The sequence below is a fragment of the Xyrauchen texanus genome, chromosome 30, assembly GCF_025860055.1.
Source record: "Xyrauchen texanus isolate HMW12.3.18 chromosome 30, RBS_HiC_50CHRs, whole genome shotgun sequence".
In the NCBI taxonomy this organism is placed as follows: domain Eukaryota; kingdom Metazoa; phylum Chordata; class Actinopteri; order Cypriniformes; family Catostomidae; genus Xyrauchen; species Xyrauchen texanus.
Window position 1 is genome coordinate 41,367,183 of NC_068305.1, and position 23,950 is coordinate 41,391,132.

Genomic DNA, 23,950 nt, shown 5'->3' on the forward strand with positions numbered 1-23,950 from the left:
CAATAGAACATTTGTGGGCAGAACTGAAAAAGCGTGTGTGAGCAAGGAGGCCAACAAACCTGACTCAGTTACACCAGTTCTGTCTGGAGGAATGGGCCAAAATTCCAGCAACTTATTGTGAGAAGCTTGTGGAAGGATACCCAAAACATTTGACCCATGTTAAACAATTTAAAGGCAATGCTGCCAAAAACAAAGTGTGTGTAAACTTCTGACTGTACATATTACATTTGATTCTCTTTATATTATTATGTTATTTAGTGTTGTCAGTACAGCATATAGCCTATATGCAATTTTCTTTAACAGGTCATAGCCTAGTGGTTACCTTTCCAACGACACATGCCCCACCTCTCTAGCCCACCGGGATCCGAAGATACGGCACGGAAACCACCTGCCCACTCTGTGGACTCTTTACAATGGAAGTCAATGGGCTCCGTAGATGTCATACGCCCGTATCTCGTGAACCCCATGGCCTACGACCTTGTGGCTGGGCTCGTTCGAAAGGGCTACCCAAGACCTTTCGAATGAGCATGCAGGCCTGCCTCAGAACCACACCCGGGCGCGGAGACATGGCCCCGGGTATAAACAACAATTCTGCCCGACTTCTCTCCCGAACAGAACCGAACTCGTACTCGGGGCCGGTCTCCTTTAAAAGGGCTGCCCGAGACCTTTCCGACAACACCAGCCCCAGTTCTCTAGTCCACCCAGGCGCGGAGACACGGCCCTGGGAAGAACCACCCATTCTGCCCGACCTCTCTCCCGAACCGGATCGAGATTGGGGTCATCCGGACCTTTCCAACGACACCTGCCCCACCTCTCTAGGTCACCGGGACCCAGAGATACGGCACAAAAACCACCCACACACAACTGTGGACACTTTACAATGGAAGTCAATGGGCTCCATAGAGGTCAAACGCCCGTATCTCAGGAACCCGGCGGCCTACGACCTCGTGGCCAGGCTCGTTCGATAGGGCTGCTCGAGACCTTTTGAATGAGCATGCGGCCCCGGGAATAAACAGCAATTCCGCCCGACCTCTCTCACGAACAGAACCAAACTCATACTCTGGACCAGTCTCTTTCAAAAGGGCTGCCCGAGACCTTTCCGACGACACCGGCCGAAGCTCTCTAGTCCACCCAGGCGTGGAGACACGGCCCTGGAAAGAACCACCCTTTCTGCCCAACCTCTCTCCCGAACAGGATCGAGATTGGGGTCATCCGGACCTTTCCAACGACACCTGCCCCACCTCTCTAGGTCACCGGGACCCAGAGATACGGCACAAAAACCACCCACACACAACTGTGGACACTTTACAATGGAAGTCAATGGGCTCCGTAGAGGTCAAACGCCCATATCTCGGGAACCCGGCGGCATACGACCTCGTGGCCAGGCTCGTTCGATAGGGCTGCCCGAGACCTTTCCAATGAGCATGCGGCCCCGGGAATAAACAGCAATTCCGCCCGACCTCTCTCACGAACAGAACCGAACTCGTACTCTGGGCCGGTCTCCTTCAAAAGGGCTGCCCGAGACCTTTCCGACGACACCGGCCGAAGCTCTCTAGTCCACCCAGGCGTGGAGACACGGCCCTGGAAAGAACCACCCTTTCTGCCCGACCTCTCTCTCGAACAGGATCGAACTTGGGGTCGGGGCCGGTCTTGTTCGACGGGGGCTCATCCGGACCTTTCCAACGACACCTGCCCCACCGCTCTAGCACACCGGGACCCGGAGATACGGCACGAAAACCACCCAACCACGCTGTGGACACTTTACAATGGAAGTCAATGGGCTACGTAGGGGTCAAATGCCCGTATCTCGGGAACCCGGTGGCCTACGACCTCGGGAATGGGCACGTTCGAAAGGACTACCCGAGACCTCCTCTCTTTGACCCTCTGGATCTCCGAGATACATAACTATAATTGCACCCTCACCGGAGGATGAAGCTTTAGACGGCCACATCTCTGGAACGGAATGGCCCCGGGACCCCGCCACGCCTCGGCGAGAAGCGTCTTGCAACAACGGCCCCGACCCGATGGCCCCTCGGGGTATAAAAGTTAGTATTTTTAATTCTGCAGGTAGACATCTGTGTCTGTATAAGCTTTAATGTTTAACTTCATCCATATAATAAATGTTATTTTCTCTCGGGCAGTTTCAAAGTTTGGTGTTTATTTTAAAGACTGGATGTATGCAATGTTTATCTCTCTACTTGAGCCGTATCGTAATGGACCGTTGCAGGATACATAAAGACTATTTTTATTTTCGTCATCTTATGTAGGTCATATTTTATAGCAATGTATGTGTTATCCATAATCCACATAACTTAGTTTTGGAAATAACTAATCACATTTTTATTTATCCATTATGTTTGCTGTCCAAAATGTAAGGTTTAGAGACTAAACACATGCTGAGTGACTCCAGACACTTCTCCTTAGCAACCAAATTGGCCCGGTTGCTAGGGAGGGTAGAGTCACATGGGGTAACCTCCTCGTGGTCGCAATTAGTGTTTCTCACTCTCGGTGGGGCGTGTGGTGAGTTGTGGATGGATGCCGCGGAGAATAGAGGGAAGCCTCCACGCGTGCTACGTCTCCGTGGTAACGCGCTCAACATGTCACGTGATGAGATGTGCGGATTGACGGTCTCAGACACGGAGGCAACTGAGATTCGTCCTCCGCCACCCGGATTGAGGCGAGTCACTACGCCACCACGAGGACTTAAAAGCACATGGGTAATTGGGCGTTCCAAATTGGGAGAAAAAGTGGGAACCCCCCCCACCCCACAGTAGCGCTACATACTGAACACGCTGAATAAAATGTTTGCATTAAAAGCATCCAGTATATTACGGCTCTGAACGTTTTGATCCATTAAAATACATGGATTTAATCCACTAAGTCCCCTAAAAAATTATCGAAACTAGCCGCCAACTTTCGTTATTTTCACATGAAAACTTCGCTTTTGATTCGCTGCAAATGTAGCGGTGAACCTCCGGCTAGCCTTCGGCAACAATCGACAATTTTCCCGAAAGCTCATTTGCATATAAAAATGATCAGTGGCGAATTTGCAGCAAGTTTGTCATGAACTCTCAATTTTCTTAAAGGGGTCATGACATGTTTTTTTTTATTGTATTATTATGTTCCCTTAGGTGCAATTATAGTATTAATATATTTTTTTTTAAGAAAAACTTTTAAAATCTAGTGATTTATGACCTTTTCCCACCCTGTTTCTCATCCTCTGATTCAAACAGTCTGTTTTGGGGGCGTTTTCCATTTAAGACTTCAGTGTTAACGCCCACTGTTATGATTGGCTAACGTCAGTGCCTATGTATCAATTATTGACGCCTCCAGCCAGAACAATATGCAAGTAAACTAAGTAAAAACACTGTGATTATTCATAATGAATGAAATTGCGCTTTAAAAAGTAGTTTAAAGTTTAAAATAGATTACTTACAGTTTGCGTCGTCGTTGTTCCCAGAATAGTCGGCACGGACTTATCTTTGAGCAACAGTTTTCTGGCAAAGCCAGCATCATATTGAGATTTGTTCTCAAAACAGTCATCCTTAAAATGTACAGAACAAACGCTTAAGTTAACACTGCCGTGACTGGGACGTCCGCAAAAAATAAACTGCATCCATTTTTCCCTGACGTCTGGATCTTTCGGCAGCTTATTCAGAGGTTTTGTTTGACCACAGCCAGGAACAGCACATCTGTGTGGCATCGTAATTTTCCTGTGCACAAGTAGTCTCTGTCAGAGCTCGCTGTCCATCGACTGAACACTTGTGAGGCGCACGGCGATACTGAAATGAGCGTAGTTGTCTTGGCGCTTAAAGCGTAGTTATCTTGTGCTGGAGGCGGTCATATGCAAACGCTGGTACGTCACTTCTAACCGACACGTCACTTCTAACCATGAATCCAGAACGAGCTGTATTTTGAGCTTGATTAAATAAATGATTCGTTTAGAATGGGGAGGACGTCTTAAAATATTAAACTTGCAGGACGTTTTAATGATACAAAGACCTCTTATATACCAAAAGATCAAGGCAAATTTGGTTTCTCATGTCATGACCCCTTTAAGGGAGTCCGCAGCGAGGACCTCTTGATACACCTGTACTGGCATGTGGAAAATTGGAAATCCAATGAAATCATGTGTAGCTTGTTAGTGGAGTTTTCCCAGTCAAATAGGCTTAATTGTCTTTACGGTAAATATATATATATGATATCTGACCATCTAGTCACACTGTAAAAGGACATGATATGACGACAAATCTATGATGGCTATCTGTGAAAATGAAAGAGAGAGAAATTCAATGCTCATATCTGTTTCCGTTTAGTCGCTGTGCTGCTACAGAAGGGAAGTATTTATCCTGGCTGGCTCTATTGTTATCCTTCAAGATGAAACGATGCGTACGCGGGAAGCTGGTGTGGAAAAACGATAAGCACAAAGGTCAGACCCCGTTACAAGCAAAGCGAGAAAAGTGTATCTTCATGTGCATTCAGAGGCGGCCACAGCAAGCGGGTACAAACCATGCAGAATGTTGCCATGCCAACCAACATCTAAAATTTCCTGTTATCTTGAAAACGGACGGCAAGCAGAGCAACATGCGACTGTCTGTGTAAATCATGACCGGAGAGGTCATGGCCGTTTCCAGCCGTGCCTTTATTGTTCTTTCAGCTCCGATTTTACGATCAAAAACATGATGGAAATCAGATGTTTTTAAGATGTTTAGCAGATGTTAATTAGATTGTGATGCTTTCCAGATGAAAAGATCTAAAACAGACTTCTCGGAGATGCACATGTGCCATCAGGGTCTGTTTAGCATCTGCTAAACATCTTCAAAAGATCTGATCTACATTCACCATAAAGTCTGCTGAATGTCTTCTCGACACCCGAGGGGAAACGTCTTACAGATGTAATACAGATGAGCAAACAATGGCAGAAATGTGTCTTCAAGGTGCAAACGCACCTCAAACAGACGACTGGGTGATGCACGTGTGCTTTACCTTAAAAAGGCCTTTTTACACGACTGCATCCCCCTAATGCATTGAAGCAAGTGTGTTCCCTCTCAAATCGTGTGAAGCTTGCATTGACCGGTTTTCAAACATGTTCTTGCCTCTCTAATGGTGTATTCTAATATACAAAACTATAAGATATTTACTGGGTTTTGAGAAGAAGGTGTCTACTTGTTTAAAGCACCTTTATCCTATCAGGTTGCAAAATGGTTTTATGTTGTGTTTGTACACTGTCTATAAAAGCTGCTTCACTCTTATTGCAGTTATGCGCATTAAACGCCTCAGACTGGGTTTAAAGGCTGCTTTTCAAATGTTTAACAATTCTGTCATCTGGTGTCCGAATGAAGTATTGCAAACTTTACTAACCTGCTGGGTTATTCAGAGACTTCCCAGCTGAAATGGTTTATTTTGATGCACATAAATAATGATGAAATGCCATTGATCAATATTAAGGAAGTAATCTGTTCATTTGTTGTTATAATTAGCTATAGGAGTGTATTTTGGGAATCTAATGAATCAAGATTTTGAAATGATTGTTTTTATGTGAATGAATAAAAGTGCATTTCTCATTTCATACCATGTGACTCACACTTCATACCATGTGACCCACACTTCATACCATGTGACCCACACTTCATACCATGTGACTCACACTTCATACCATGTGACCCACACTTCATACCATGTGACTCACACTTCATACCATGTGACTCACACTTCATACCATGTGACCCACACTTCATACCATGTGACTCACACTTCATACCATGTGACCCACACTTCATACCATGTGACTCACACTTCATACCATGTGACCCACACTTCATACCATGTGACTCACACTTCATACCATGTGACCCACACTTCATACCATGTGACTCACACTTCATACCATGTGACTCACACTTCATACCATGTGACCCACACTTCATACCATGTGACTCACACTTCATACCATGTGACCCACACTTCATACCATGTGACTCACACTTCATACCATGTGACCCACACTTCATACCATGTGACTCACACTTCATACCATGTGACCCACATGTATTGAAATGTACGAATTTACAGATGGTGTTAGATAGAGCCCCATATCTCTGGGATTTATCCATATAGGGCCTTCATACCCAAAAGCGTCCTTGCTACCCTATGTAAAATTTAAAAGAGAGGGAAAGGCCAATGCGGAGCAGCAGTGGGAGAGAGAGAGAGAAAAAACACTTACTCGCCGGTTCTCCTATATGCCACAGCTTGGCCCTCGGCCACTCTTCCACCCTCTAATGTACGACAGCCGCGCCTCCCCAGGCGGATCGGAGGCAGTCCTCCGGCACCTGTTGGATGGAATGTCCCGCCGGATTCTCGGGGAAGGGGGATCGGTTCTCCCGCTCCAGGCGGTCAGCTAGGAGCCCCTTCTCCCCTTGCGGTCAGTGGAAAGGTGGAGGTGGAGAGAACTGGGCTGACAATATAAATAATAGTTTCATAATAAATAAAAAAATTTTTTTTAAAAATGACAAACACACACACACACACACGCGCAGGTGTCGGGCAGTTGCCCGTAAATCTCTCTCTTTGTCATACTGCCATCTCCGGTCGACCTTTATCCCTCTCAGAGGTTTAATTAGCCTAATTTGGGGCTGGGTAAGTAGCATTTCAACCCAGCCCTACCCTCCGCCCTGGCACATAGAGTGATACCCAAAAGTCTCCTTGCTACCCTGATTCAAATGAACGAAACTGTAAGTCTCTATGATGTTCTGGTGCAGAGATATGTGATTTGTTACTTAGTTGCTAGGGTAACATCAACTGGTTGCCAGGTAGTTACCAAGGTGATACTCAAAAGGCTCCTTCATAGCCTGAGTCAAATGAACGAACCCAGAAGTCTCTACAATGTTCTGGTGCAGAGATATGTGATTTGTTATTTGGTTGATAGGGTAACCCCATCTGGTTGCTAGGCAGTTACCAAGGTGATACTAACAAGGCTGGCCTGAGTCATACGAGCCAACAAAGCCAAAGTCTCTGATATTCTAATCCAGAGATATCCATCTAAGCTCATTTTAATGCAAATCAATGGGTTTTGGTTGCTAGGGTGCACTAAATGGTTACTAGGGTGTGGCTAAGTATTATCCAGCAAGATATATAAAGAGTCAAATAAGCCAAAGTTGAAGTCTCTATGATGTTGTGGTGCAGAGATATGTGTTTTGCTATACGGTTGCTGGGGTAGGTCCATCTGGTTGCTAGGAAGTTGTCAAGGTGATCATAAAAAGGCTGCTTGCTGGACTGAGTGTAATGAGACAAACCGGGCCAATATGGTTACCCCATGTGACTCTACCCTCCCTAGCAACCGGGCCAATATGGTTACCCCATGTGACTCTACCCTCCCTAGCAACTGGCCCAATTTGGTTACCCCATGTGACTCTACCCTCCCTAGCAACCGGGCCAATTTGGTTACCCCATGTGACTCTACCCTCCCTAGCAACTGGGCCAATATGGTTACCCCATGTGACTCTACCCTCCCTAGCAACTGGGCCAATATGGTTACCCCATGTGACTCTACCCTCCCTATCAACCGGCCCAATTTGGTTACCCCATGTGACTCTACCCTCCCTAGCAACCGGCCTGAGACATTCTGATCTAAGCCATTTTTAATGGCAGTCAATGGGTTTTGTTGCTAGGGTTCACTATGAGGTTGCTAGGTTGTATGCAGTTGCTAAGGTGTTAAAGTGATAGAGTGAAAGAGTGAAAGTGTGATGTAAAGATAGAAAAGAGAGTGATGGAGTGATAGGATGTAGTTTGAATCCTATAAAGGAATTATTACAGGAAAAGGTTGTCATACCTTGAATGGAGGTCAAAGAGACACGAGGCCTTTTCGGATGTCCGATACTGGAATACCGTAATTCCGATCAGTTATAAAAGATAGAGCACACTATTTGGGATTAGTCTGAAGGTCTGTGCATGCTTGGTGCATGCAGCTTAAAAGCTCTAGGAGGAGTTAGAGTCAGAAATTAATTCTCGGAAGAAGAAGAAGAATAACATTTAAGTTTAAATAGAATATCAGAAGGTTAGCTTTCCCAAGCCAACCTAACAACATTTCATTTACTAGTAAATATGTCGGTGCAATAAATGTAAAGTTACATCTGAAATGACACGCTGTCTCTTTAAGGAACGCTCATCCATGATTGGCTGCTTACAAGCACGTGCTCAACGTGACACAATTTCATTGAGTATCATGGCGTCTGATCCCGCGCGCGAGTGGAGTGACGAGCAGTTGAAAAATGACGATTTACCCAAAAAAGAGCTCATTAAATTCATACAGGACAATGCAACACACTCGGTAGTGTACATACATCTGTGCAATATTGTTTAAAGCCATACAGCGCGACACGCGCTGATTTATAACGATGTTTCTGTTTCGCATGTGATGCGTGTGCTAGTACAGACATGCGTCTTGCTATCAATGTGATGATTTATAGTGTTTATTATATATTTATATGATATTTCATGCATACTGTGTGCAATATTAAAGCTAGTATGTTTGCATAGGAGTAGATAAATGTGAACGGTAAATATGCATTCATAATGAGCAAATCTGGATTTATGTAAATTGATATAATGATATGCGTGACGTCATTTGTTTACTCTTAGTTTCTAGCTGACCACAAACTTATGGGAAACATCAAGAATGTGGCGAAGACGGCCAAAAAAGAGCAACTTATTGAAGCCTATAACCAGCTGTTTGAGAGCAAGGTAACACTGAAAACATGAATAAATACTGTTTATGCTTTAGAACTGTGTGTTATAACTAGTGGAGAGAATGGGAATAATATTAACACTACACTTTTTAGTTAGGGTCCTTTATTCAGAGAATATTTGGCCTACATGTTTGCAGTTTTGCCTCAAACATCACTGTCCGTCAGTATTTATTTCCCATGATATTGACACTGAGCTGGATAGAATTAAACTAGTTAGAATACAGTCCATAAAGTGCATTTGATTTGTTGATTGTTTTGATCTGTCGGCAAGTGCAAACTAGAATCTGTATTTTGTGTGTGTTTTCAGAGGTTTAAAGGCACAGAAGTTGATGTTGTGATACAAGATGTGAAAGCAATGAAAATCGACGAAATTCCCAAAGAAATCAAGACAGAGATGGTGGATGAGGTATTACAGGATAACCACACGTGAAATACAAAACACAAGTGATATGTAACCAACACAAACCTGCATATGTTGCGGGTATACGGTCGATTTGGCATCAGAATGTGTTTCACATAGTGCAATTAATTTGATAATTACTTTTTCAAGATCAGTTAAGTTTGATGAAACCTGTCAAGAACATGTCCAGGTCTTGAACCGGGTCTCCTTAGCAACCAAATTGGTCTGGTTGCTAGGGAGGGTAGAGTCACATGGGGTAACCAAATTGGGCTGGTTGCTAGGGAGGGTAGAATCACATGGGGTAAACAAATTGGGCCGGTTGCTAGGGAGGGTAGAGTCACATGGGGTAACCAAAATTGGCCGGTTGCTAGGGAGGGTAGAGTCACATGGGGTAACCAAATTGGGAGGGTTGCTAGGGAGGGTAGAGTCACATGGGGTAACCAGATTGGGCCGGTTGCTAGGGAGGGTAGAGTCACATGGGGTAACCAAATTGGGCCGGTTGTTAGGGAGGGTAGAGTCACATGGGGTAACCAAATTGGGAGGGTTGCTAGGGAGGATAGAGTCACATGGGGTAACCTCCTTGTGGTTGCTATAATGTGGTTCTCCCTTTAAATCCACACGGGTCCATTGTATGAATGTGTTTAAATCTCAAATCCCAACCCACGATTCGGGAAGCGTTGGCACCGCGGTTCACCTCAAGTTTATTGCCGCATCTGGAGCACAAGGCTTTGTGAAGAAAGCGTCAAATAGACACGCACAGTTCTAACCTCCCCTAATGCACCTGAATGGATCGGTAAATAGATCCGCGCCGCCTGTGTTTCACGTGGGGCACCTTGATGACATCACTGTCCTGCACGCGTTGTGTGTAGTTGAAAACGGCAAGTGGAGAAAACGAGCCGTGGATAGAGGAAACACCCCGCTTTATTCAGGTCTCCTGTCTGGAAACTTGTTCTTTTTGCAGTTAATTACAACAACAATGGTCCAAAAACATTTACACATATGATCATTTATGCCGAAATCACCGGGCAAGAGCCGCAGATGAGCCGAAACTGCTCATACCCTCTTTCATGTTTAAGCGGGCACTCGGTGCTGATTCGGATAGGCATAAAACAACAACTAAAGCAATTGGGTTGTTCATTTCCACGTATGATTAAAACACTCGAGCCGCATCACAACATCCCTCGTATCCATCCAAGTTCTTTCTATAGTGACGTACAGCTTCCGAAAATGTAATATATGTGCAGTAGAGTTTGAAATGCGTTTTATGTCGATGCATGCAGCGTAATAGTGCAGGTATTAAGTTAAAAGGTTGGTTTATTAGTTAAACCTTGGGTTTACTATAGTAATATTGTAGTAAGTAACCATGACTACGGTCACCATGGTTTTACAACAGTAATACTGTAGTTTCCATATAGTAACCATGATTATACTATATATTGTAAACATGACGGTAGCCATGTATAAAAATACATTTCTCTGTACACTGCAAATACAGAACCGTACCAAAACCGTGACCCTAAAACCGTGATGCAAACCCAACCGTGAGAAATTTGAACCGTTACACCCCTAATATCTAACTGGTTTGAAATCCATCATGGCGTCTGCGACTAGTCTCGGCATGTTGCAGTAGAAGCGCTCCATATACGACCATTCGTCGTGATCTCTTCGCAGACCAGCCACCGACTCAAAACATCAAAGGAGACGAGCTTGAGTGTGTGCATTGGGCTATCTGACTGCGCAGCTCTGTAATAACGGCACGCGTGAGGCTAATGAGCTCTAGATTCACCCATTTTACATTTGCATAATTCACCAAATTAAAGATACTATCCAAATCTAAAGTAACGAGGACAAAAGTGTCTTACTGCATTGTTCTGCCAAAATAAAGGCTTGCTGGTTTAACTGGACCACGTAGCAATGCTGCATGCAACTTATTGCATATAAACAAATAAGTTTCTGTTTTATAACAATAATAATAATTGAAGCTGCAAGCAGCGATGAATGGGTGCTTACACACTGGTGCATGTTGGGGCTACTGTGCCAGGGGAATATCACGCTAATTTTATTTTAGCACTTAAATGTTGTTAAGAGTGTATCAGTGTAAAACATGTCATTTCCTGTTTCCAGTAGGTGGCGCTATGACTATATCTGAATAATGGCATGTAGATGTCTTCATGCCGGGACTCATATCAAACATGTGAAGTTTGGGACAGATTGGACATTGTGTGTATGAGTTACAACAACTTCCTGTTTCATGGCGAAACATCGAAATTTGCCAGGCCGTCACAGACACGCCGTGCAGTGAAAACTCAAAAGCTTCGCAATGTAACATCGCCAGAGTCTTTAGATTAGACGGACCAAATATGATGTTGATCTGATTTAATCTCTTGGAGGAGTTTGTTAAAGTACAAGGCCTGGAAATGGCAAAAACTGAGCAAATATTGAAGAGAAATCAAAATGGCCGACTTCTGTTGGGTTTAGGATATGGCTCTAAGATACTTTTTTGTACGTGTTGACATGTTACACATGTGTACCAGTATTTGTGCATATAGGTGAAACGTGGCATGAGGGCTGCTTCATTTAAATTTTGTAGGTGGCGCTATAGAGCCATTTTGGCCCAATTAATTCTAAAACCAGTTTCAGATGTAAATTTCCCCACTTTTGAGAAGTGTGCAGAGTTACATGAGTTTGAGCATGTTTAGGCCTTAGTAATGTGACTCGAAGGACGCCATGGACACGCCCTTCAACGAAAACTCAAAAGCTTCACAATGTAGCATCGCCAAAGTCTTTAGATTATACGGACCAAATATGATGTTGGTCTGATTTAATCTCTGGGAGGAGTTTGTTACGAGGCCTGGAAATGGCAAAAACTGAGCAAAAATTGAAGAGAAAAATCAAAATGGCTGACTTCCTGTTGGGTTTAGGGCATGGATCCAAGAGACTTTTTTGTAGGTATTGGCATGTTACACATGTGTGCTGACTTTCATATGTGTAGGTGGTGCTATGGAGCCATTTTGGACACTTAGGGGGCTTTCACACTAGCACTTTTGGTGCGCACCCCGGTTCGAATGACGTCAGAGTTAGGTTCGTTTGGATGATGTGAACGCTGTCTTCCGAACTCGGGTGCGCACCCGCGAACCGTACTTGGGTCCGCTTAAAAAGGTGGTCTGGTGTACGGTTCATGTGAACTCCAGTACGGTTCGCTGCTGATATGAACGCAATCGAACCAAACCGCTATTGATGACGTATAATGTGGTCGTCAGTCTCACATGCGTCACTTTCAAAATGAGCGGAAAGAGTTTACTTTCGCGCGTGCGTGCGTGTATACACTTACCTTGACGAAAGCGGGATTGACGCTACACGCACTGCAAGCAGAGAGATGATTTGTGCTTGCCTTCACAAAAATTGTCTTCGGCGGACAGCCCGCTGTCTTTTGAACGATTTCAGTATTTTTGCGGCAGACAGATGCAAGTGTGTTTCTGTATCTTGATGTTGAAAACAAAACCAAAGTTTAAAAAAGAACAAATGTGAACCGAGCAAGTCTATTCATTGAATTTTGACGCCTTTTCATTTCGCGGTTATCAAGCAACACGATTACGCACCAGCTGCAGCTTGATGACGCAAGCGTACCGCGGTTCGGATACAAATATATAATGTGAACACAGTCCATCGGGGGGAGCAATCGAACCAAGTGTGAAAGCCCCCTTAAACACAAAAATAATCGATCATTAGATATATAGTATTTGATGAGCTGGATGTGTTTTGGGAGGTTGCAGTAAGCTCATGATTGTTGTTGTTTCTCTTTAGGGTCCGCCGAAGTACACAAAGTCGATCCTGAAGAAAGGCGACAAGACGAACTTTCCCAAGAAAGGAGAAATCGTGAGCTGCTGGTACACGGGGACACTCGAGGACGGCACCGTGTTTGACACCAACATACCTGCATGTAAATCTCTCGAATGCACAAAGTCGAGCATTGGCGACTCATTTTACCCCCATAACGTGACGGATCTTTGGATTCAATTCATTTGATTTGTCATTTTTCTAGCTGCTAAAAAGAAGAAACAGTCGAAGCCGCTGAGCTTCAAGGTCGGACTGGGCCGAGTGATCAGAGGGGTAAATCACTCATATCATGCACATATATGTTATGATTTTACACGTCAGGGTCAGTATGGCTTTAAATCTTCACGTTCTTCCTGCAGTGGGACGAAGGTCTCATGACGATGAGTAAAGGTGAAACCGCCCGACTGGAGATCGAGTCAGACTGGGCGTACGGCAAAAAAGGGCTTCCTGATTCAAAGTATCCTTTTGATGTAATAAAGCTGCAATATGGATGTTAGCATGCTAAGTATATGTGATACAATCGTGTCTTTCCCTTAACCATCTTTTACCCAGAATTCCTCCAAACGCAAAGCTCATCTTTGAAGTTGAACTGGTGTCCGTTGATTAATTTCAGCGCATCGCCGGTTGTGCTGATCAATTATGCAATATCAAAAATCACATCCGTATCACTGAACTGTTAAATGACAAATGTTGCAGTTTTTAAGTGTTATAGTTAATATGGTTCATGTGAAACTCTCTGTACTTCTCGAAGCGCTCTTTTTGCCTGATTGTAAAGTTACAATAAAAAATAAACACTGAACGTCTCGTGTGCCATTCCTCCTCATGCACATGTACACGGGTCAAAAACATCAAGAGGATAAATCAAACTTCACTAGAAAATGCTCGTTTTTATTTTCATAAACTGGTTCAAACCATCTCTGAAATCGACCTCTGCAATAAAAACTGGCGTCCATTGACATTCAGACACGTCGCAGTTTAAAGCAGAAAGTTCTTTAATGAATGTGATTTCTCCAGAGACATCAGAGACATTAAGAGTTGGCATTGGGACCCTTCTTCTTGCCGAAGGTGGGCACCACATTGACGAAGCGTCTGTTGTACTGGATACGACGCTTGGCGCGGCCGGTCTTCTTTTTCTTCTTCTCCTGTTTATCAACCTACAGACAGCAGATGCACGATATGATTCAACCAAACAACACAAATGCATTTAATATACAGATGATCCATTAAATGCCAAAGTCAGAATAATTGTAAATGATTCACTCACTTTGGGTGTCTGTCCTCTCACTTTACCGGCACGAGCCAGAGATCCGTGAACTTTACCTGAAGAATAAAGATGGAGGCTGTAACTTACACGCACTACACAAAAGATCATATGTGTGACAGGATAGTTGCTTATATATATATATATATATATATTACGGCTGTCAATCGATTACAAGTTTTAATCATATTAATTACATGTCCCGATTAATTAATCGTGATTAATCGCATATACAAATATTTGCTGAGAAAGCCCCTCATATAACAATAATTCAATATATAATGATGAAATGATACATGGTTATCTTTAAATATTAAAAAATTATATATATATATATATATATATATATATATATATATATATATATATATATATATATATATATATAAAATATAACAATATTCATATAATTAAAATGCTTTTACATTCTTGTAGCAGAAGAGTTCATCATTAATAAGACAATATAAAAGTGTCTTTATAACACAATGTATTGATTATTACCATATTATTGATCATAAGTCAATCATTGACTCACAGTTCACAGTAATCCATTACACAAGTGAATTTGTCAATCAGAGATTTATTATGAGGGCTTGTTTAAGGACCGTCAATGTACACCTGCGTCAGACATTTTATTTTAGAATCAAGCCACATAGTGCACAATACTACAGATATATTTTACAATAATGCCGAGACATTATATTCATTAGTGATATGCTTTTCAATGCTTGTTGGAGGTACAAAGAGTATTTAAATAATATTTCAAGTATTTACAAAAAAGTGCAAATTGGGGCTTTATAGACATAAATGTACACTTGTGTATTAAAAACTTGGCAAGAAAAATAAACAGATTAATCAGAAAATATGAACTTAAGTTATCAAATCTGTGAAAACCAAATAAAACGTCTTTATAAGGCAAAAAAAACTAGTTAAAATAGAGGTACAAACAAACGTTTCATCTACAGCATTACAGAAGGAGCGGATCTATTTCAGGAGCATGTTTCTTAAATAAAGATTGACGGGTAAAAACAGTGTAACAGTTTAAAGGACACCTCCTTAACCTCGCTGGTAATTAAATATGTGTGAGGTAAAGACCGTACGACCTGCGTCAGACATGCTTGTGTCGCGTCTCATTGCGTCATAAACATTAAATGTTTAGGTCACTGTGTCATTAAATATAGTTTAATACTCAATCTTTAAACACATCTTAAGATCCCTTAAAGATCGCATTTGCGCTCCATCAAGTGTTTTGAACGCAATAAATTGTTTTCTTCACTGTATAAACTGTGTGTTGCTCATACAGCTGAAGTTTCACTTACTGCCCTCTGGAGTAAACAGGTGGTACTACAAGCATTTCTCAGTTAAGCATTGCGATTAAAGTGCGTTAATTTATTTACGCGTACATTTTGTCAAATTAATCGCACGTTATTAACGCGTTAAATCGACAGCCCTAATATATATACATTATCTTGACATTAACATTGCATGTTTGTTAAAATCACCAGAGCGCAAAAAGATCGTTTTAGGTGCGCCAACTAAAGATGGGTCATTTAATCTTTTGATACACGCCCCCTTTTTGAGCACAAACCATGAAGATGACACGCCTCCACTTAAATGGTTGTCTTTACGGGACCATTTAGGGTTTGGACACAGTTGTAGCATCTTTTGAAAGAGACACTTTGGGCTTTATTTCACAAGTTTCAGAATTAATATCTGTTGTTATTTATTAAAGTTAGAGAAGCTGAAGTTTATAGTAATGGAAATATTTTGTGCTGAACATGTTTTTATAATCTAATAAAACAATAATAAAAGCATCAAGACACCCCAGAAACACAATGTTCTCAAAGTCACGAGTCTAAAGAAGTTTCGTTTCTAATCTGAAGATGATTTAATAATAAATGAGTTCCTGCAGCTTTAATCTCTGTAACATCTCTGGAAGTGTTCAGAGTCAAATTAAGCTCCGCCTCTCAAGACGACACTAAATCTGACGGCACTGCTCGACTATTATGAATAAAACAGATGCTTTTATCCAAAGTGACTTACAGAGCACTTATTACAGGGACAATCCCCCCGGAGCAACCTGGAGTTAAGTGCCTTACTCAAGGACACAATGGTGGTGACTGTGGGGATCAAACCAGCAACCTTCCGATTACCAATGATGTGCTTTAGCCCACTACGCCACCACCACTCCACAATATTATGATGCAATAATGTTGCTAGCTTGTGTTTGCATGATGCTAGCCTGTAGGTAGTATGTTTTGACACTTGACTAGGCCTTGCTAGCATGTGTTAGCATGATGCTAGTCCGTTTTTAGCATGTTTTAGCACTTCGCTAGGCGATGCTAGCATTTCCTGATTTCTTCTGCTACGTCAGTGACATCAGAACAATCTCAATGGTGATAGGCTCTCGCGATAACGCATCATACGGATTTTCCGCTCCAGTTAAATAATGTAAACTTGTCCGGATACACGAATGAAGCAATTCCGTGTGTTTGAGTCGCGCCATTCGGCACATCTTTGCATTGACTTTGTATGTTATCGCGCCATAAAATTATTTTGGGATTTTTAAAGATCCAGGGGGGAATTTTACTGAAGTGTGTCTATTCCAGTATGCTCGGATCCAAAAGGTCGGATGTCTTGGGTTTTGTTCATATAGGCTTGAAGAAGGGGTTGAGAAAACAAGATGGTGGCTGTTGCTTACTATGTTGTTTACCTTTCTGCACCCTATTTTGTTTTAGCTAAAATCATTAAAATGTTCAAGGCTTTAAGACGTTTATCTTTTAACGTTATGTAAGGGATAACATTCAGTTAACAGGAATTTGGTTTCCTTAACAACCCTGATGTGTTCACCGTCCATAAATATCTCTAGGTCAAGATGGAGAGGGCGTGCAAACAGTTTCAGTCTTTGAAAACTTAAAACCATTTGATACGGACCAGGACTGCATTCTGTTAATCGTCAGCTGGATTTTTGTTCAATGTTATTCATGGTTTTGCCTCTGTAGCAAATATCAATGTCATCAACCAAGACTGCAATGGATACCCGACGGCTTTTGCAATGCCGTTGATTTTGATACTAAAAATAGTATCTGATAAAATGCTTCCTTGTGGTACTCCTAGCTCTTGTTTATGAGGGTCAGATAGGGTAATACCTACTCTGACTTAAATTAGAATAAAATGACCTACTCTAGAAAATAGCAAATGGTCTGCACTTAATTAGCACCTTTTTTAGCCTTAGTGGTTTTCAAAGCACTTTACACGGTGCCTCGTTCACCCATTCACACACCAATGGTGGCAGAGCTGCCATGTAAGGTGTTAGTCTGCCATTGGGAGCAACTTGGGGTTCAGTGTCTTGCCCAAGGACACTTCGGCATGTGGAGCCATGTGCGCCAAACCTGCGATCAGTGGCCGACCCGCTGTACCACCTTGCATGAGTCACATGGGGTAACAAATTGGCCCGGTTGCTAGGGAGGGTAGAGTCACATGGGGTAACAAATGGTCCCGGTTGCTAGGGAGGGTAGAGTCACATGGGGTAACCAAATTGGCCCGGTTGCTAGGGAGGGTAGAGTCACATGGGGTAACAAATGGTCCCGGTTGCTAGGGAGGGTAGTCTCAAATGGGGTAACCAAATTGGCCTGGTTGCTAGGGAGGGTAGAGTCAAATGGGGTAACCAAATTGGCCCGGTTGCTAGGGAGGGTAGAGTCAAATGGGGTAACCAAATTGGCCTGGTTGCTAGGGAGGGTAGAGTCAAATGGGGTAACCAAATTGGCCCGGTTGCTAGGGAGGGTAGAGTCACATGGGGTAACCAAATTGGGCCGGTTGCTAGGGAGGGTAGAGTCACATGGGGTAACCTCCTCGTGGTGGTGATTAGTGGTTCTCTCAATGGGGCGTGTGGTGAGTTGTGTGTGGATCGTGGAGAGTAGCATGAGTCACGTGATCGCACAACGAGTCACGTGATCAGATGGGCAGATTGACGGTCTCAGAAGCGGAGGCAACCGAGACTCGTCCTCCGCCAGCCGGATTGAGGCGAGTAACCGCGCCACCACGAGGACCTACTAAGGGGAACGATGTACTAAAAACGGAAATGTTTTTCCTTAGCATTATTGAAAAGTTTCGCGTACAGACGACAACGTTGTCAAAACGATCCCAGTTCACAATGTACTGCGTAAACGACTAGAAACGCTGCATTATGCATGCCATGCCAGTAGTTGCCGATATCACTTCTTAAAGAATCACTACGTGCCTGCGCACATAAGCATTCTTCCACAGAGCGTTATCAAGCCCCAAAACGCCAGTGTCGTGTAAAGCTGCGTTCACATTGCCAGAGACTTTGTCGCTGCAGGTCACCAGTGGCTGGCGGTGAAGTCGCTAGTGGGCGTTCCCACTACTGGTTGCCTAGTAACGTTTATAAATGACATTCACGGATGTTATTACATTGCTGTTGACAGCGAAACTCTTTTCTTGCCACTAAAAACAAACATTTTGGAGGGAAAAGACTAAATATAAATGGAATCAGTACATAAAATGCTTTATATCAAAGATGAATGAGAAACAAGGCGTGCTGTTTGCCATAGCGGCGGTTTATCTGCGGCGAAAACGCAAACGCCGGTCTGTCTGGGTCCACAAAACCATTAAATCTCAGAGTCAGCACGGCGAGTACCACCGGCTGGTGCAAGAGCTGCGGCTGGATATACCATATCCATATCATAGAGCACTGGAACATTGCTAACAGCAAGAATTAGCCTTTCATCCATCTTTCCGTTACTGCAGGAGCTGAGAGAGAGAAGGATCACGTGAGCTCTCCCGTCTTCTCTTCTATTGGCTGTCGCTTCCGTTAGTCGCTCTTCATTTGAATAAAGTTGAACTTGTCTCAACTTTGTCACGTCGCTGGACACGCCCACATCTAGTCGCAAACAGCCGCGACAGATCGTGTCGCCGGAAGTCGCTGTGCTCTCATTGAAAATGAATGGGATGGAGTCGCGCGCGCGACGTCGCTGGCAGTGTGTACGCAGCTTAAACGAACTGTTCAAAACGTTGCTGCGTAAACGGCCCCCAAATTGGGAGAAAAAGAAACAATAAGAAAAGGGTCTCTTAATAGCCATTTTTTTGTTTTTTTAAATTTACTATACAATGTTAATGACGTTAAAAATCTGTTTCGTTCATCATTTACTCGCAACAACAATTATAGAAAATTAGCTATTAATTAAAAACAATGTTGCAACGAACGTCACACAAGCCCGTTATAACAAAAGCCACATTTAGATTGAATAAGAGTGTGTGTGAGAAATATGACGCAGTAATTGCTAATTGTTTTTCACGTTCAATGGTTATATGCATTAATTTTCATGGTAACTAAAAATGTAGCACGGAACACCGCAGGACACTTCAGCTTAACAAGTATTAAATATCGATTTGACAAGCATAACTACAAATATATCCCATAATTATTTCCGACATAAAATGTATCGAGTATGTTTGAGAACATACATGTTAAGTGTAACACAGGACTCATGTGATAAATGAGATTTACCTCCCAACAGTCTGCCGGCGACCTCCAGTGTGCAGTGTTCAGTGACGCCACAGTTCATCAGAGTGACATCATCCTCCAGCGGAGCTCCAGACAGCAGCAGAACCTGATCCTCCACCGACAGACCCTCCAGAGTCTGAACATGAGTCTACAACAGCCCGAAACACCACCGAACATCAGAACCCCAAACACACATCATTTTAATCCCTGTGCACCGTTCGGCCATTTTTGTGGCTTCTTTAAATCCGCCTTTTTCTGAACGCGGAAGAGTTCCACGATTGGACCGTTTTCTCTCGCATTCGTGTGTATTCTCAGCCGGTAATGTAACGTTTAAGGTGTTACAAATGGTCAAAAAGCATGTTTGGCATGTCAGGACTGTTACCGTTTCAGAGGTTCGATTCGACTTCGTGACGCTTTAAACTAGAAAAGTCTCACTGGAATTGAAATGGGTCGCATCAGTTTTGAGGTCTGCGCTCCACGATATCGAGAGAAGCCGGTTGTTGATCGCGAGCTCGTTACACTCGTGTGAAAGTGCAGCTGAGAAGTCTTTATCTGATTGTGAGATTATCAGTAAATCTGCCTCGGCAGTCCTACATAAGAGATCACTTGTGCGGCCTTCGAAATATCTTCAATGGGAGAATCACCTGCTGTCCACGACACACTCGCATGTGTCAGACCCCCTCACCTCTCTTCTCTCTGACATTTTCTCTCCTGCATGTGTGTGAGCGAGCGTGTGTGTGCGCGAGAGTGAATTAGTGCGAGTGTGTGAAGAGTGTGTGTTAGTGAGTGTGTGGGTGTGAGAGAGAGTGAATTAGTGCGAGTGTGTGTGTGTGAGAAAGAGAGAGTGTGTGTGTGTGTGTGTGTGAGCGAGTGTGTGAGTTAGTGAGCGTGTGTGAGTGAGAGTAAGTGTGTGTGTGAGAGAGAGTGTGTGTGTGTGTGTGTGTGAAGAGTGTGTGTTAGTGAGTGTGTGTGAGAGTGTGAGTAAGCATGTGGATGCTCCCTATTGGTCAACCACATTATGTATGCTGATGATCTGGTGATTGCTGCTCACTCAGAGGAGGAGTTGGAGGCGCTGCTGATGAACCTGGAGCTTGCCACCAAGAGATGGGGCCTGACCATCAGCCCAACCAAAACTAAGCACCTTCCTGGGTATTATGTACCATCGGACACTCCACCCCCACAGCTCCCAATTGGTGATGGGGCAGTTGTGGAGAGAGTGGAGTGTTTTCCATACCTGGGAAGTGTGCTTATGACCAGCTCCGGTTTGACAGCAGAGGTCTCACTCCGAATCAGTCGAGCGGCATTATCTTTTCATCGGTTGCGTAGCGCTGTGTGGAAGTTACCGGTTTGTTGCTCCGCACGAAGCTTCAGGTATTCTCGGCCACGGTCGTTCCCTCCCTTCTCTATGCCTGTGAAACGTGGACCCCCCCTAATGGAACATCATCGCCGGCTAGAAACATTTAGGCTGGCCTGCCTAAGATCCATCCTGGGTTTAACCAGGCTGGATTGTGTGAGGAGCTCACAAGTCTTTGAAAGATGTGGACAAAGTCCCATCGGGAAGCTCCTCCGGCAGGCAAGGATGCGTTGGCTGGGTCATGTAGCCCGCATGCCCGGCCACCGCATGCCTAAACAGTTTCTGTTCGGCCGGATAGAGGGGGCTAAGCGGGCGTGGCATGGGCTGGAGAAGAGATGGAGTGATGTGGTACAGGAGGATCTGGAGCTGAGTGGACTTGCCGACGACTGGTACCAGCAGTGTCAAGATCGGCCTCTGTGGAGCAGGCTTGTGCTGGCCAGTTGGAGGCAGTCGCCCTCCAACAACAACGGAGGGCAGAGGAGCGACGCTCACAACAACGATCAGAGCGCAGAGTGGCTAAAGCACAGCAAGTTGGCACAGTAGGGGGCACAGGTGGTGCATCAGTCAGTCATCTCAGTCATTCGACCCGTGTCACCTGTTGGATCTGTCCCGTGACCACCTGCCAGCGGGCGTTCGATACTTCACGTGGCCTTAACGTGCACATAGCCTGGCACAAGCGTCGTGGTGACGTCACCGCCACTTAGTGGCGAATGCTGGTTGTTGTTGTAAGCGTGTGTGAGTAAGTGTGTGTGTGAGAGATTGTGTGAGTTAGTGAGTGAGTGAGTGTGTGCACGCGGTGCGTCACAAGTTGTCGAGTCTGACAGGCAGTCGAGGAGGAAAGGAGATGCGCACACACAGGTGAGATTCTCCGTCCGGTTGCATTTTGTTCTCAACACCGTAGATCAGCAAATGTAAATGTTATAACAACCATCGATTTTCATACCGTGGTGCAGCGCTGCAACCCTTATGTGCACACGCAAGAACACCCCGTTGCTGATTGGCTGGAGTAATGTTGTGTGGATCGGTCCGACCCACTTCCAGAGCCAGGGCTGTGTACAAATACTAGATTTGTTTTCTCTATTTTAGTGTTTTTACTTTATTAAAGTTAATGTTATTACATTTCTTTCATAAAAACAAAACGCACAGTTGTTTTCGGTCAAATTTGGTCGAAACGAACCATGCACACGGGTTAAAATAACCACATTTAGCATGTATAATACTGAATAAACTCACCTTGATGTCATGGACAGTCTCATTTCCGGACACCTCGAGGGTGTGCAGATTCTGAGCATGCACAAACAGCTGCATGTTGATCACTGAAACACAAATATACAAGTTCAGTGACTTATGACACCAAATCAGAACTAGCTGCTGACCGATGTGATGCTGATACAGATTAATGATGGTTAATAATGCAATTAAGATGCAAACAATGCTGACATTAACACTTATTATACACATCCCTTACAAATCATGGACTAAAGAAAAAGGGTCTATTTGAAAACAGGAATGACCACTTCTGTTAATCGGGGGTCACCAACCTCAAAACAGACGATTAATCGCCCAGACCGATATATTTATATTTGCTCAGTTGCTGTTAATGCTTGACTTCAGTATCTACTTGCAGACAAGCGTTATGCATCCAAATACTACAGAATTAAACCGTATTTGAGAAAATGCATCAAAAACTAATCAACGTCATGCCGTTATATCACATGCACTCATCCACGTATAGACGTAACACTTCACCAACCCAACCATATACGTATTTACTTTTGGCAAAACCAGAAAACTGATTTAACATTATGAAAGTAGAATTTAATGTCCGTGTCACGTGCGCGACTCCAATATGTGCCACAGACTAGCGCACGCGGTACAAATATACGCTCACAAACTGGTTATATTAAAAGTTATACGCACAGGATATCATCGTATAGGACATTACACACCTACAACAGCGATTCGGATATTGAATACGTTTATAAAAAGCATTAAAACGTGATAAATTAGTGATTTATTTCACAGGCCTTACGTCTTTCGATGCTAGTCGATCCACAACCGGAAGAGAAAAGGACAGTGCGCATGTGCGAAGCGAACAACTGTAGGAGGACAGTGACGTCACAGTCAAAGCCACGCCTATCTAAGCGTTTTTATGGGTTTATAAAAGGCATTAAAACGTGATAAATTAGTGATTTATTTCACAGGCCTTACGTCTTTCGATGCTAGTCGATCCTCAACCGGAAGAGGAAAAGGACAGTGCGCATGTGCGAAGCGAACAACTGTAGGAGGACAGTGACGTCACCCAAAGAGAAAACGCACATTTTTTTCAAAAGTAATATATTCCCAAACTTCTGTCAGCAATAAATAAATAAACAAATATATATATATTTTAATTCATCTGTTGAATCTAGACCCAATTAATTTATTATAAATTTTTTATATTCACATGTATTTTTGTGTATAGAAGCTTGCTTTTTTATTTTCTAGAAAGATGTTGAATTATCCTTAAATTCTTAAAAATATAAATAAATTGATAGCTAGTTATACTCTTTTATGGTGTACAGGGGCGGGGCTAAAACTGCAACTGAGCTTAATTTAAACCTGGAATATTCCATTAAAGTGTTTTTAACATTTGTGAATTTTCCTCTTAAATATAATTTGTTCCTGCATTTTTTTGTATCTCTCGAAGACTTGAGAAATTGCCACTATTTAGCATTTTTCTTTGTTACCAGTATGCAAACGTGAATGCAAAGTTACTTTGAAGAATGATCATGCATTTGAACTTTATTTTCATGACGTGAGTAAAACCCGATGATCACGTCCTCCAGCA

General features: G+C 43.3%; 2 protein-coding genes and 1 long non-coding RNA gene across 4 annotated transcripts in view; 1 reads left to right on the forward strand and 2 right to left on the reverse strand.

Annotated features, from left to right (window-relative positions):
* Window positions 1-23,950, reverse strand: part of LOC127623651 (uncharacterized) — a 119,100-nt gene that overhangs the window by 43,764 nt on the left and 51,386 nt on the right. The window lies entirely within an intron of this gene.
* fkbp3 (FKBP prolyl isomerase 3) lies at window positions 8,220-13,799 on the forward strand. The gene is made up of 7 exons (XM_052098055.1): window positions 8,220-8,326; window positions 8,638-8,739; window positions 9,052-9,150; window positions 12,949-13,084; window positions 13,187-13,254; window positions 13,341-13,438; window positions 13,534-13,799. The coding sequence occupies exons 1-7, from the start codon at window positions 8,222-8,224 to the stop codon at window positions 13,586-13,588; spliced, it is 663 nt and encodes a 220-aa protein (XP_051954015.1). The 5' UTR covers window positions 8,220-8,221; the 3' UTR covers window positions 13,589-13,799.
* faua (FAU ubiquitin like and ribosomal protein S30 fusion a) lies at window positions 13,849-23,387 on the reverse strand. Of its 2 annotated transcripts, none has more exons than XM_052098059.1 (5): window positions 23,332-23,387; window positions 22,354-22,436; window positions 19,770-19,914; window positions 14,246-14,301; window positions 13,849-14,135 (listed from the first exon to the last, which is right to left on the reverse strand). In XM_052098059.1, exons 2-5 carry the CDS (start codon window positions 22,426-22,428, stop codon window positions 14,010-14,012), a joined length of 402 nt encoding a protein of 133 aa, XP_051954019.1. In that variant the 5' UTR covers window positions 22,429-22,436; window positions 23,332-23,387; the 3' UTR covers window positions 13,849-14,009. The 2 variants fall into 2 exon arrangements, with proteins under 2 accessions (XP_051954019.1, XP_051954018.1); XM_052098058.1 differs by lacking the exon at window positions 23,332-23,387 and adding an exon at window positions 23,153-23,235.